This window comes from Ambystoma mexicanum, chromosome 2p (assembly GCF_040938575.1).
Source record: "Ambystoma mexicanum isolate Mex_15411 chromosome 2p, UKY_AmexF1_1, whole genome shotgun sequence".
NCBI classification, from domain to species: domain Eukaryota; kingdom Metazoa; phylum Chordata; class Amphibia; order Caudata; family Ambystomatidae; genus Ambystoma; species Ambystoma mexicanum.
Window position 1 is genome coordinate 1,174,550,401 of NC_090923.1, and position 14,483 is coordinate 1,174,564,883.

The following is a 14,483-nucleotide window of genomic DNA, read 5'->3' on the forward strand; positions in this document are numbered from 1 at the left end:
ACATTCCAGAGTGAATGTATACTTTGCCAATGAAAAAGACGCATTAATGGCATTGAATGCCATGCTCCCAGGAAAAAAAATAACCTATTTGCTAGCGCGTCATATTTTTTGTCATCCCTATGGGCAGGATGGATGGATAAGCTGCTGCATTAGAAGTGGAGGTAGTGGCCTGTACCACTGAACTCTGGAGTAGGGTGTCTGGAGAAAAATGCATGATCAATAGATCTATAATTCCTCAGCAACTCCTTAATGACAGCAGCAGTGGTGTCAGACTTTTACCAGTTCTCCAAGATGGTGTTTGAGTGGCAGCACAGGTTCCTTGGGAAGGCCCTTATCAAGAATGTAAGAGAGGCCATCCTGAACTTTGTCCGTTGCAGAACACCCTCATAACTGTCCTCTATGTAGCACTTGGATGGGCAGTTATGTCAGGTGAAGCACATTTCGCTTCAGGGGAAGTGTGCAAGTCACTAGTTACTTTAAGGCAAGCAGCCAAGTCCTCCAAAAGAGATGAATCAGAAATGAACTCTTCAGGGACATTAGGTGTGCCAAAGCGTTCGTACCCGAAGGGTAGAATGTCATCTTCCTCGAAGATGGATACAAAAGACTTGAAAGTCCTTCTTAGATTGTGGCTTAAAGCCAGAAGTTGGATCAGAGGTCGATGGCTTCGACGTTGATGACGTAGAGTTCTTTGATAATTAAGGTATTGAAGTCTTTGGCTTAGAAGCAGCCTCTGCGGTCGACAATGTTGATGCGACTCGAGTAGGCATTTCTGAGGACTTCTGACTCATGCTTTTGAGCACGCGTGTCTAAGCCTTTGACGATTCCCATTTGAAGGTGCAGTGGGATCGCTAGCCTTTTTTGGCTCTTTTGAGGGACCAGGAGGGGCCACCATTGAAAAGGCGACCATTTTCTACCAGACCTTTTCCCAGTCAGCTGCTGAGGCAGACATATCTGGGAAACTTGGCAGCGAGGAGTCAGAAGACGAAAAACGATGGTGTCTCCTCAATCTTTTTCATGAACACAAGAATGAAGACTGACGGACGCAAATCACTCATAGATCTCGACCGCTTTCGCTCATGTGATTTGTCCCCTGTAGAACTTCTGCGTTCAGAAGATCCTCTTCCAAGCAGTACACGGCAGAGATTTTGAAACCAACCGACCCAGGGTGAGTTTAGTCTCTTTTTCAAGGCCTTGCTAGTCATTGACTGAAAGAAGCTCCACTCAATATTGGTGCTACTTACGGAGGCACGAGAGGCAAATTCTGTGCATATCTATGATTGACATCTTCGAGTCACAGTCGGCACACCTTTTAAAGCCTGTCTTCAGAGTAGACATAAATGCCCAGAAGAGTTTTAAGTAATACGTAGAAGAATCGCTGAGTTGAATCAAATCATTCAGAGGGCATGCTGTGCATGCGGAAAAACGGAACCGATGCAATGGGCGCTGTGCGTGCTATTTATACCATCAACGTCACTTCCAATCACAGGGATGAATACCGTCAAGTGACATTGACTTGATACGGCACAGCACCCTCTGCTGTTGAAAAGGTTTCCAAGATTGCAAGCAGGATATCTGTGTATCAAAGATGGGGAATCCAGGGGAGAACACAATCCATTAGAATTTTAGTTCTTAGTTCAGTGTACAAAGCTTCAGAATTGTATTGACTAAATGTTGGGTATCTAAAGTAAATCAAATTATTAACCACTAGCAATTTCACTTTGTCCATTTTACAGCTATACGGATGAACTTTTTTTGAAGGTGTAAAACCTGATTTTTGTTTTTATGGGGTTTATAATCGTATTGTTACCTATACATACTGCTGTAAAAATGTTTAAAGCTGGAGGCCCATTGCAGAATTCTCAAGGAGATAATCCTCTTCAGCGTACACTAACCATATGATCTTCAGTCGGCTGAACCAACGAGGAAAAGCATGCAGATTCTCCAAAGCTTTTCCCAACACAAAGAAGCAGAGGTTAAAAGAGTTAAATATATGCGTGCTAATCATCTGGAATGTCCCACTCCCATACCTCATTTTCAGGTTAGTTACACTGGATTGATCCCTCCCACTTCCCAACCACATACATCATGGACCTGTGCTCATCTCCCCTAGGTGGCATTTGAGACACTAGTAGTTTTACTTCTCGTTTGAAGTCTCCTGCATGAATGTACTACATGGATCTTTTTTGCAGTTAGTATATCCACATAGGGCGACTTTCTTTACATATTATTTAACTTTCAAAACCATTTGAAAGCGGTTTTTTCGTACCCCTACAGGGGCCAAGGAAAACAGAACCATGGTACCTAAAGACTTACAGTTTCCAGGGACACTGGGATGCTGTAGACTGCAGGTTCTGCCCGCTGAATGCTGCTCCTCCGGCTGGTCCTGCGTGATGGAGAAGCTGTCCTTTTCCGAGGGGTGCTGGTGACGCGCCGGTCTGCTGTAAAAGGAAAACTAAGTTGGTACAGTCCGTAGTAGCATAAGTAGTGCATCAAATTGTTTGCTAGAAAGATTTAGCACGCTCCAAGTGTCTTATGAGACAGACAAATATAAAAGTAGAAGGGGCAGAGTGATGAGCCAGTGACATTACATGGGGCTGATGAAGTAGAGGTCAAAACGTACCATTCATTTTTTAGCATCAGATAAATGCTACTAGTACAGACGCAAATATAGAAAAAAACTTACTCAGTGGCCATTTTGAGGAAGGAAAAAGGTGCGATGGGTTTTGTTTCATCAGAAACTAGCAATAGACTAATCCTTTCCATGGTGTCTGGAGTGTAGTATTTATTAGGTCATCAAGATGAATGCTAGTTAAGTACATGCAACTGAACATCTTAGTTCTGTATGTTTTGTAATTTCTAATGTCTCAATTGAAATATATTTTCATTCTTACAAAAGTGAGTCCAACTATGTTTAATCTGAAGTCAATTTTCCCATACAAAATGGCCACATTTACATTACAGGTATGCAATTACAGTACTGTCTTTTACAATCGTTTCTTCATATTTTAATAATTCATTTTTATCCTTTGGAAGATGTAAAGCAGGTAGATCAACCATTGTGTCCAAACCTCAAGTGCTCGACTTATAGATTTTAATTTGCGTTTATTGCGCTAATGCCAACAAAAGGAGGTTTAAGTTCAAAACTCAATCTACAGAAAAACAAATTGCTGCTGTAAGAATTCGAAGTTTGTGCGGAGACAGTGATTATAAACATCTTGCAGTTTGAAAACAGAACTGCGTAAGAAATAACTCATTGGAATGCAAGGTGGCATCTGTACGGTTACATGAAGTGAACACAGATGTAATCTTGACAAACTACTTTTTGGAAAGTTCTCTTTTAGCAACATTCCCTCCATTTCTATGGACCCCCACACCTTTTGCTTGTGCACTCTATCCTGACGTTTTCCAGTGAAGTGAATTGCACTTTTGCTCATTGTTATGGGGGAAACTGACCAGTCATTCAGACTGTCAATGCTGAGAAACTAGGTCTCACTTTTCCAGTTATATTTTTGGGTAACCACCAATGCATCTCACAAAGCAGTGCAATGGGGTTTCTTTAGTATGACCCTAGACTACACTTAAAGGGATTTTTTGGTTATTTTGCATGTGCCTAAAGACAAGCTGGTGGCAGCAGTTGCATTGTTACAATACATTTTGTTAGCCTTGCCACGTTTACCGCCTTGGGCTACTAACTGTGGCGAGTGTCCCAACATGGCAGTGCCACAAGGTTTTTGCTGGTTCTTTTGGCAATTGTGTTTGTTGGCCTTCTTCCTGCCTCGCCAGGAAATTCCTTTTATGGTCATGCACTGCCCAGGAACCTCGTTTTTCGCGTGCTAGTGCAGGGCCATGTGTGTGTTCTCCCAAGAAGTGGGTGGGGAATGTCTGGTCCCAATCCACTTCACAAACTGGTTTCTGTAAGTCTAGAGCAGTGTTCTTCAAACTGTGGGGCGCAGCACCCTGCCTGGGGGGGAGGGGGGGGGTGTCGCCATTACCACAGATTGATTAACAATTAAAAGACGATCAGCATTTTTCAGAAGTGTCGCAGCAACGCAAAGGCATTTAGCCTTTTAGAAAGATGCTACTTTCAAGAAGTTAACTCGGCGACATGGACCTTTCCATGCTGTGTTCACTTCATAAAAGGAGCACCTGATTGGATGGCAGTTGGCAAAGTCAGTGCTAGCCACAATACAGACACTTTGGCAAGCGCTGACTTTGCATTATACATTTCAGTAAGGAGCTACTTTCATGAAGTAAACTCTGCGTGGACCTTTCCATGCTGTGTCCACTTCATGAAAGGAGAACCTCATTGAAAGGCAGAATGGAAAGCTAGAGCTTGCCACTGCACAGACCCTTTGGCTGTGTTGCATGAAGCACTGCCTTTGCATTATGCCTTTAAGCATGGAGCTACTTTCATGGATGAGAGGGTGTACTGAAACAGGAAAGGAGTAAGAGAATGAGAGACAGAATAGGAGGCAGAGAAAGACATAGGAGGGAGAAGTGTAGACAGAACAGGAATGGGAGTTGAACAGCATGGGAGGGGGTGAGTCGGTGCAGGAGTGAAGGGAGTTTGAAAGAAAAGGAGACAGAAGAGAGGAAGGGAGGGAGACAAAGTGCCAAAATGGAAAGGAAACCATACAGACCTGGGGGCGGGGGAAGACTGTGAAAGAGGAGGATAGTGGGAGAGAGAATGGAGAGAGAATTTACACAGGGTGAGAGAGGGCAGAAGATTTAAAGATGAGAATGTGGAAATGAGAGCATAAAATAGAACAGTGGGGACAGAACAGGAAAAGGAGACACGCAGAATAGGAGAGAAACCGAGAGACAGAAAGCAAAGGGAAGAAGAGAGCCGAGATAGGGAGAGCAGAAACCGCAGTAGAGATCGAAAGACGACACACATCAAGAAGGCTAGGAAGCCGGGATACACATTTAGAGAGTGAACAGACCAAATGGGTGCAGGGCTAGAGAAATAAGAGATCCGGAGGAAGAGGAATGACAGAATGGGGAGTAGAATGGGGAGTGGGAAGTGTGCAAGGAGGAGCAATAAGAGACTGAATTTGAGAGGATGAGAAGGAAAGTGATATTGCAAGTGGTAAAGTGACAGAACAAGAGAATAGCAGTCAAGTCCAGAGAGGAAGAAGGGAGACAGAACAGGTGCAGTAAAGAAAGAAGGGAAAACAGGAGAGACTTAAGTAGGGGAAAGAACATATAAGGAAGAAGTGTGATACGGAAGGAATTAATAGAGAAGGAGGCAGTGACAAGGATTTTAAAAAAGTGATGAGAGAGAGTCTGCTGCCGAGTTATACTGTATAAACCCCACCCATAGTAGGTAACATTTGTATGCTGCCAGCAACCTCAATGCCCCAGGGGAGATGGGGTGGAGGGCCCAACTTGAAAGCCTTTCCGCAAAGGGGCGGGGGGCTTGGGATAGAAAAGTTTGAAGACCACTGGTCTAGAGAGTATGCATGTGTTTCACCATCAGTGGTCCTGATGGGTGTGTGTGAGGTGCAGATCATCCATTGGGTGGGCTACGCTTCCGTCTCACCCGAGTTTCTGGATAAGCAGAGTCCTGCAGCCATGCACCAGAGATCCTGCGAGAGCCAAGTATCCTGCCCATCTGGGAAGATGTTGGACAACCCGTGCCAAGAAAGGCCTAGCAAACCAACTCTTGCTGCAGTCCCTTTGGAGCCCTGTCGGCCTGGTGATCTTTAGAAGGCCTTTCGTGGTACTTCGACCCTTGGAGTGGTGGGACCAACCATTCCCAATGTCTGCTCGAGTTTTCAGAGGCGCTCCTAGAACCATCCTGTGGACTGACCAACTGCAGTTTGGGCTACCGCGGTAGAGCCTTTGTGATCCCATGTATCGGCTTCGAACTTTGTGGACCCTCAGCTTGTTCTACAAGAGTCCCTCCTGCAAATTTTCAGCATTCCAGCCTCAATGCGGATAGGAGGCTGACTCTTGACTGAGACAGCTATGTTCCCCTCCTGTCGCTGTGTATTGGTGGCATTTGTTGAAACCGGCTTTCCTGTGTCTGGTCAGGTTCCTGGAAGAGTGCTGCATCGGTGTGGTCTGCATTCATCCACTGAAACAGGTTACACCAGCTCCTGGACCAGACCGGAACTTAGTCTTGCACCCACAACTCCTGGGACCGGAATCAATGGCAGAAAAACTGATCTCTGAGGACCCTCCAACAACCTGCCATGTCTGTAGAGAAACCAGAGTACAGGGGTCAGTTACAACAATACTTACCTGAACCCTTATCTACACCTGTGAAGGTTTTGAACAAAAGTTTTACATTTGTTTGGCTTTGACAGAACTTGCTGCCAAAAGCCCTCTGAAAGCCAGGAACAGTTCTATTCTCTACAATGCGTCCTCTTCTGACTTTTGGATCCTTTATCCCATCTGCAAGACCCTCCTCCTAACTTTTTCCCAGCTCCCAAATCTTCTAGAAACTTTGTGGACCTTTTGGGCAAAAGGCCCCAGACAACTTAGGGTTGGGCTTTCTAAAGTTAGGGTTGTATTCTTGTGGACTGCCATTGCAAATAATCACTGCCTTCTCGTTCAGTATTTGTGATGAATCCTGCAGAGTCCTCACAAAGCCCAAAACTAATGTCTCCTCCCACGTGGCCTGGGGAAGGCAGTTGCTTCCTGATCCTGACCACGGGGGTGGTATTAGCCACGATGATCACCTGAGAATAGAAGGGCCCCAGAGTAACAGAAGGATTCTGTTGGGCGACACACAGTATTTGTCTTCCTTAAAGAAGGAAATATCAGTGATACCGGAATATGTATTGGGAGTAGAAAACCCCCTTTTGCAATCACTGACATTCATAGAGGTGAAAGCTCCTAGGACCCCCAGGGGAATATTAAAGATAAGTCTTCAAATATTAACAATTTAGATTATGAAAACCCTAATTCCCCTGCAAGGCCAAACCCTTCTTTGAATCATTATGATATAATTAAAGGAGAGAAATATATTTGGTAATTATATTTCCATTAGAATAAATGATTTGAACATTGGGGACTAAGTTCTGCAATGTCCAAAGTACTGGGACAAAGAAGAGGGCTGCAGAGGCACGAAATGCAAGATGCTGCTTAATAGTGTTAATGACCCACAATGGAGGGAGACCGGGAGGCATACAAGGCCCCTCTCCGGTGCAGGACATAGAGAACAGTAGCAGGAGGTGGAGTAGTCCTGGTACCTCCATGTTGCAGTGGAAGCAGAAGCTGGAGGAGAGCGTGGACACTAGAACCACAGTCATGTGTCGAACGGATGCCGGCCCTGAGAGGGTCAGTCTCTTTCTGAGACCGTGATAGCAGAGGTTGCGAAGCGGAAGGTTTGAAAGCTTCCCCCAAAGTAAGTTTGGCTCCGGTGGTAGGCGAGCATCGGAGGGCCTTTGGAGCGAGGAGAGCTCCTTTTCTGACCGGCGCGGGCTGTGGAAAAACGAAAGAAGCAGTTTGCCGGGCCACGCTGATCAGCAGAGGTGGAAGACCTGGAGGCAGCAGAGCGAACGGATGCGCACACTAGATCAGGCGATTTCACTAGAGTATTGCGACACTGGAGCGCTCCGTGATCGCCCTCTGGACAAGTCCAGGTGTATTGAGTACAGAACAAATATAAAGAGAGTGAAGTGGCAAAACAAACATTTTGACTACCGAACTGATGTGATGTACAGCAAATTAATATTTCTTTTGAAAATCAAGTCGACTCAAAGAGAAGGTGGCAGAAAAATAACTCGACAAAGAGACTAGAAAGGTGTGATTGTATTTATCTGGGTCAGAATAATTGCCAGCCACAAGAGAAAGCAATAATATGAGAAACTAATACAAACAAGGATTGCCAAAACCAAAAGTGAGGACAATTAAGAATCCAAGTGTTTGTATATCCTATTGCTAGTGTGTAAAAGAGGCTATAAGAGGAACTGGCTTAAACCCACACTGTCGAAGACAAAAAAGTGCAAGCGTGAGAGAAAAACATTGTCAGCATTTGGTCATTGTGGAAGTGGGGAAACGAGTAGCAAGAAGGCAGGGCTTCTCACAGAAGATATTCAGGTGGACTGGAGCATAACCTGCATTGCAGTTGGCAATCACAAAAGTGTAACAAACAGCACCAATGGGTTTGTCTTCCTAAAAGAAGTAGTCAAACTTGATGTTGTGAAGCAAAAGCCATTGCTAAATTGTTGTAAACAACTCTTTACCACAGAGGTACTTGTAGTTAGAAGTTACATTTGTCCTTGCACGAGAGCACACAGGGACAAGGTATCTTTTAGTGGTAGACATGGTAGGTGAGTGGACTGGCTGGAAATATTGAAGTACTGTGGTGTGGTGCAAAGTGTTCAAGTGGCAGAACCACTATTGTATTTTGTGAACTATTGCAAAATTATCCTGACAAAAACATTTTGGTTAATCCTAATGAGCTATCTTGTTTCATAAGAAGAAGTTGTATTGAGCTCCTTATCACAAGTGGAAAGAGGAAAACCTTACTTCTTGAACATTGTGAAGCGTTTGTGGAGTTCAAGTTGGAACAAAAGGAAAGTTATTGGAACTTTGTTGTGAGACAGTATTTCCTTATCCTTTTGGAACTGTTGAACGATCCTGCTTGAATCTGGGGAAGGGTAATTCATCCAGGTTACAAGGAGATAAAGTTACCAGGTTGTGAACCTAACTTATTTCTGTTGTATTGGAACTGGCACATGTTGCCTTGTTAAGTTTGTTATATGTGTACGTATGAGGGACAGAAACCTTTTGTTAGAGTGTTTCCTTTAGTTTATTTGGATAGGCAGGGAAATCCTCATCAGGCTAGGGATAGTCAGGCTTTTATCCAATCTTTTGAGTTATTAAAATAGCATCTTTTGAAAAACCTTCCCAAATGTTGTCCGCCTCACATTTCTGAACCCTCACATAGTGTGAGGGGTGGGACATGGGATTATGATTGTATTGCACTGGCTACAGGGTCTGTACATATCCATTTTATTATAAGTGTGTGCTAGTATTACTTGTCTATAGTCATTTATATAGTGTTTGCTCAGCCACAAATAAATCTAGTATTTTTTATAATGATCTGTTTAAGTGTAAACCTTGATTACTTGCTTTGTGGACTCATTGAGGAACCTTTGCAAGTCTCACTCACTCAACCCTGCGACTTAGCCTTGCCCACCCTCCATGCTACCTTAATTGGTTTTTGCTAGAGCGCCCAGAGTTGTCCCTTTTCACCAAGTAGGTTGGCCTCCTGGACATCTGTCTGCCAGGCCACAGTGTAGAAATCAAGTCTAAAAACTATGGACCAGATCGAGAAAAAAAAAACGGGCATAACATGATAATGCAGATGAGAGCTCGGTGAGAAGGAGCTTGCTTGCACAAGATCTCAACCTATCATGGCACAATTACAAAATAATTGCCCACTTCTTTTGGGACTTGAAGCTAAGAGGCATCCATTGTACAGTGTATGACCTAAATATGCCAGTCAGAAGATGTATTCTGCTGTTAAGAAACTGAAGAGGAGTGGTTGAGTCAATCTAAAAGATACTATGTATAGGACATATTGTATCACAATGAATGTGATGTGCAAACATGTATACAATGTATTACGACGGACATAAAACTCTGAAACACCTCTGATTATGCGAGGCAGGAATAATGTATTAACTGTTTATTATATGCCCTTTCGCAGGTAAGGTTGTCACAAGCACAGATGCTGACAAACACTACAAGGAAATCCAATAAAGTTGTTTAAGAGGAAGATAATGGAAAAAAATGCCTGAAAACCCTTAATAAAAATGGTTTGACATGGATGTGTTCTTAATAGATTCTGTCTCCAAGAACTAATCGCAGTGAATTTCTATCGTATCCGTTAACAATGTTGTGCTTTCTCGTGCAGAAGCAAGTTCCAACATAAATCCAAATCTGTAGGCTCTATATCAGGGGTTCCATGTAATGTCCCCGCAAAAATGTCTGACAACATTTTTTTATTTTTGCATTGACATTACGTTTATCATGTGGGGGAACACCCCTGCAACCCCCAGATTTTATTTGTTACATTACAAGGGGAGCAGGGGACATCCCCGCAACCCGTCCCCATACATAATATCACCATGTATAATGTTATAATGTTGCCAATGGCTTTTCCCAGCAACATTATGTATGGGGACATAATTACCCGATACCCTATCACACTATTATGTTACTATAGAATCCTATCATGGCAGAGAAGTGCAAATGCACAGATTCCATCCCGCAGGACCGGGTTTCATTAACCATGCCACAAGTAGTGTTATACTTTTTCAACTGTTGTACAGGTGGGAGACAAATGTTTGATAGCTTCCAGGTTGAAAATACACATTTGAACCAGAAAGCTGCTGTTTTGTCACAAACTTATGTAGGAGTGCATTTCATCATACTGCGCTTGCCAGACGCTACCATCCACCCCAGATGTGTTCAAAATGCTCACTGAGGGCTGTGGGGGATAATAGTGCTATACCCGATGCAAGGAACTAGAGGGAGTTGGATGTCCACACTTAGTGAAACTTTCCCAAAATGTCTCACAGACATTTGTCAACATTTGTCATATTGGACAACAATTTTGTCTGGTGCCTACCATCCCCCACCCCTCAGAACATTTAGAAACCACATCTTACCCTTGTGCAAAGTATTAAGATTAGATATCAACAAAAACTTTAACACAGTTTTATCACTAAAATAAGGATTCACACATACATGAAAATGTGTAATAAAAGAATGTTTGACACGTCTTTACAAATACTTTATGTATGAAGCTTATGTATGCTGAAACTTTGTATAGTGTAACTTCCAAGTACATAGCAACATGAAAGGGGTTTAATGGGAAAAGTAGTGTTCTGTAAAATTCCCTTTTCTTAAATACCACCCTATGATGTATTGGGAGAAGGAATGCTCATGTGCAAAGCAAAACGATCAATGAAAGCTGGTTTGCTGTAGAGGGATCTTTGTGACAGGTCAATAAGGAATTGAACAACCGACAGTCAAGAGTCAAAGGCAAAAACATATCCACACAAAGATCTTGAGCCCAGGTCCCATGCTTAAAAATGCAGGAATAAGCTTGAAATCATGCAGTGTTCTTGGTTTGCCATTGGTTTGCTGGACAGGTTGACTTTATAATTAAGGACCGAATAGGAGTGGCAAAGCTGGCCAAACAACATTCCAGAGTGCAAAAGACTATTAAAAGCAAGCCATAATGGAACAGATTTCTGTGTATCCCAAGTCACATTAGAGGCAAGAAATAGAGCATGAATGGAGAAAAACGAAACCATCTTGCATATTGTGCTTTCTATACGGTTAAGTGAATTTAAATCTGATCTGCTTAGAATGCAGAGCCACCTCAAACTGGCCTCCCAATGTCCCACAGCAAAAATAAACATATCTACCTTATTTTAACCTTATGCTGCAGCCATACATATAAAGATTACTGGCATTACAATGTTTTGCTACATAAATGTTATAATTATAACTTTGCAACAGTAAATGTGCACCGTTCTTCAATCTGTGGGGTATGGCCCCTGGTGGGGCTTGAGACATGCCTGCGGTTGGGAGGGGCACAAAACCTACAGCTTGAGAACAATTAGCCGCTCAGCAAGTACAGCTGAGAGGTCAATGCAGCGGTTAGCCCGGGGCTCATAATAGAGCTCTGTGATGAAGGAAGGGAGGCAGGGAGCGAAGGTTCAAGATTCAGGGAAAAAAATGTCGTTGGACGAAGCGCTGATATTACAGAGACAGGCACTGTGGCCTGTAACTTCTCCCTAGAACAGGAATAGTTGTCTGCCATTTTCAGGGTACTCGGACGAGAGGAAAGGAGAGAGAAAGGTGATCGAGAGGAAACCAGAGGCGAGAGAGACACATAATTGGAAGGGGAGGCAGCTGAAGGAAAGGAGGAAGAAATGAGGGCAAGTTCAAGGAAAGAAAAATAGGACCGGACAGAACAGGAAAGTTAGCAAGGCTGGACTGGCTAACCGGGATGGCAGGAGTTTTCCCCAGCAGTTTGGTGAGGGATGAAGGCATATGGTGTGGTCAAACGTGGTTTCCACATGTTGAATGCAATTATGTATAATGTACACAGAATAGTTATTAAAGCCAAACACGTGAGGGAAGTTAGTTCCTGATCAGTTCGGACAGAGGCTCGGTAACCGCTCACCATCCCCCAATCAGGTGAGTGTTGGGGGCTGTCCCGGTCCACCGGGCAGCCCCACACTCGGGTCGGGTGGCACCCGACAACATAGACACTTGGCGGCGCCCATGCCGCGTACTCAGGGGTGGGGGCTCATCCCACCCGCGCCGGGACACCGGAGCTCCACACATGTGGCCAGGTCCACCTGGCCACCGCGGCCCCGGCTCTGGGGGCACCCAGGCCGGGGTCGCATCCCCAACCCGCCTCACATGGCTGGGGGACCCACAGGGACGGCGTTGCCCAGCAGGGGCACCGTCCGGACGGCGTTGCCCGGCAGGGGCACCGTCCTTAAGCTGGGCCCCGTCCGTGGGCCCAGCACCAACAGCGCAGCACCAGCCTGGTGCAGAACAGGGACGACGCTGGAGCCAGAATGGGAGTGACTGGCGAGCCGGAAGCGGCTCGCCTCTTTTATTGTGTTGGTCGCGTGGCTACTGCCACGTGACCCATTACAACATCCTGGGAGCTACCATGCTCCCAGGAGGGGTTCACATGCAACACCACTCCATTTTTTAATAAACAACAAAAACAAAACACATCCCGCTAATTACCCACTACTACTCCTACAACCACTCTACTAATACACCCTTTATTAACCTGGGTGAGTGGTTTCACTATTGCTGAACGCCACCCTTGTTGATCCCCCCCTGGCACCATTTAAAGCATGGCCACAATATGCAGGATCACAGCTTCCCACCGCCACTTGAATGGGCCGTTTTAAGCACGTCCAGGGTCAGCAGGATCCCAGTCTTCATGGGGGTGGCTACTGAGTCCACATTAAGCAACTGCGGGTCTGCAGGAGACCAGTCCGGCATCATCCATGGGCAGCTTTTCAGGACAGCTCAGTTCACAACTTAGGGCCGGCAAAGCCGCACCTGGGAAAACCCAGGGGCCACATCGGCCAAGTCCAGAGTCAGGGGGCAAACCCGCCCTTTCGCACCTCCCCTTTCACATGGGGGTTGCTGGCATTGTGTTTGGCCAGTATCACAGCAGCCACCTCGCTGCTCTCTGCCCGGGGTGGTGGAGGGGCCGACGGCTTCACTTCTTTGTTGCGGCAGAGCCGCACCTTCCTCCTCACAGCGGGGCAGGGGGGCGGCACCGGTCTTATTTCGTTCGCGGGCCCAGTTGGAGTCGGGCCCGCACCAGTTTTCCCATGCGGCGATGTGCGCCGCTCTTCTCTTTGTTCTTCTCATTTGCAGGCCCCGTTGGAATCGGGCCTGCAACATCTTTTTTTTTTTTTTTTTTGCGCGCGGGCCCAACTGGTTTTGGGCCCGCCTCATGTGTCCCTCTTCTGCGGGCCGATGGGGGCAGCCGCGCTGTGGTGGGCGGCCAGCTGGCATGCTGGGGGAGGGGCCGCTCGCCTCTCCATCCGGCGACACCGCGTGTGCTGGTCCTCCACTGCACCGCTCGCGGGCGCCCTCTCCCTTCCTGTTGATGGTGGGGGAGGGGTGCAGCCACCCACGCGGCCTATGCCGCGAACATCTTCCGGGTCCCTCGGGGGACGGGCGGGCCGCTCGCCCACCATGTTTTCCTTGCGGGCCCAGCTGGTGTTGGGCCCGCCTCCTTCTCTATGTGGCCGACGCCGCAGGACACTGTCACTCCCCTCTCTGGGGGAAGGGGAAAGACGGCCTCCCCCGATATGCGGCCGATGCCGCGGACCTTTTCCTTCCTTGGGCCAGTCCTCCCCCCAGATGGGAGGGGGGGGGCAGCAGCTCACGCAGCCACCGCCGCACATCTTCCTCCCTGCGGGGAAACAAACAGCTGCGCTTCTCGGGGCCACCTCCCTTCGTTGTGGCCCGGCCGCAAACTCCTCTTGGCGGGCCCCGTTGGAGATGGGCCCGCATCCCTCCACGCGGCACAGCCGCCGACCCGTTCCGTCTCCGTCGGGGGGATGGGCGGGCAGCCTGCCAACCTTCCATTGCGGGCCCAGTCGTATACGGGCCCGCCACCGCAAGCGTCTTCCAGGCACACGGGGACGACTTCCTCGTCGCCATTGTTGGGGGCTATCCCGGTCCACCGGGCAGCCCCACACTCGGGTCGGGTGGCACCCGACAACATAGACACTTGGCGGCGCCCATGCCGCGTACTCAGGGGTGGGGGCTCATCCCACCCGCGCCGGGACACGGGAGCTCCACACATGTGGCCAGGTCCACCTGGCCACCGCGGCCCCGGCTCTGGGGGCACCCAGGCCGGGTCGCATCCCCAACCCGCCTCACATGGCTGGGGGACCCACAGGGACGGCGTTGCCCGGCAGGGGCACCGTCCGGACGGCGTTGCCCGGCAGGGGCACCGT

The 14,483-nt window shown here is 47.0% G+C and overlaps 1 protein-coding gene across 1 annotated transcript in view; it reads right to left on the bottom strand.

The window, feature by feature from the left end:
- LOC138567279 (uncharacterized) overlaps window positions 1-14,483 on the bottom strand; it is a 215,709-nt gene that overhangs the window by 49,996 nt on the left and 151,230 nt on the right. The window contains exon 5 of the mRNA XM_069645328.1: window positions 2,314-2,438. Within this exon, the coding sequence (XP_069501429.1) occupies window positions 2,314-2,438 (125 nt within the window). The remainder of the gene's footprint in view (window positions 1-2,313; window positions 2,439-14,483) is intronic.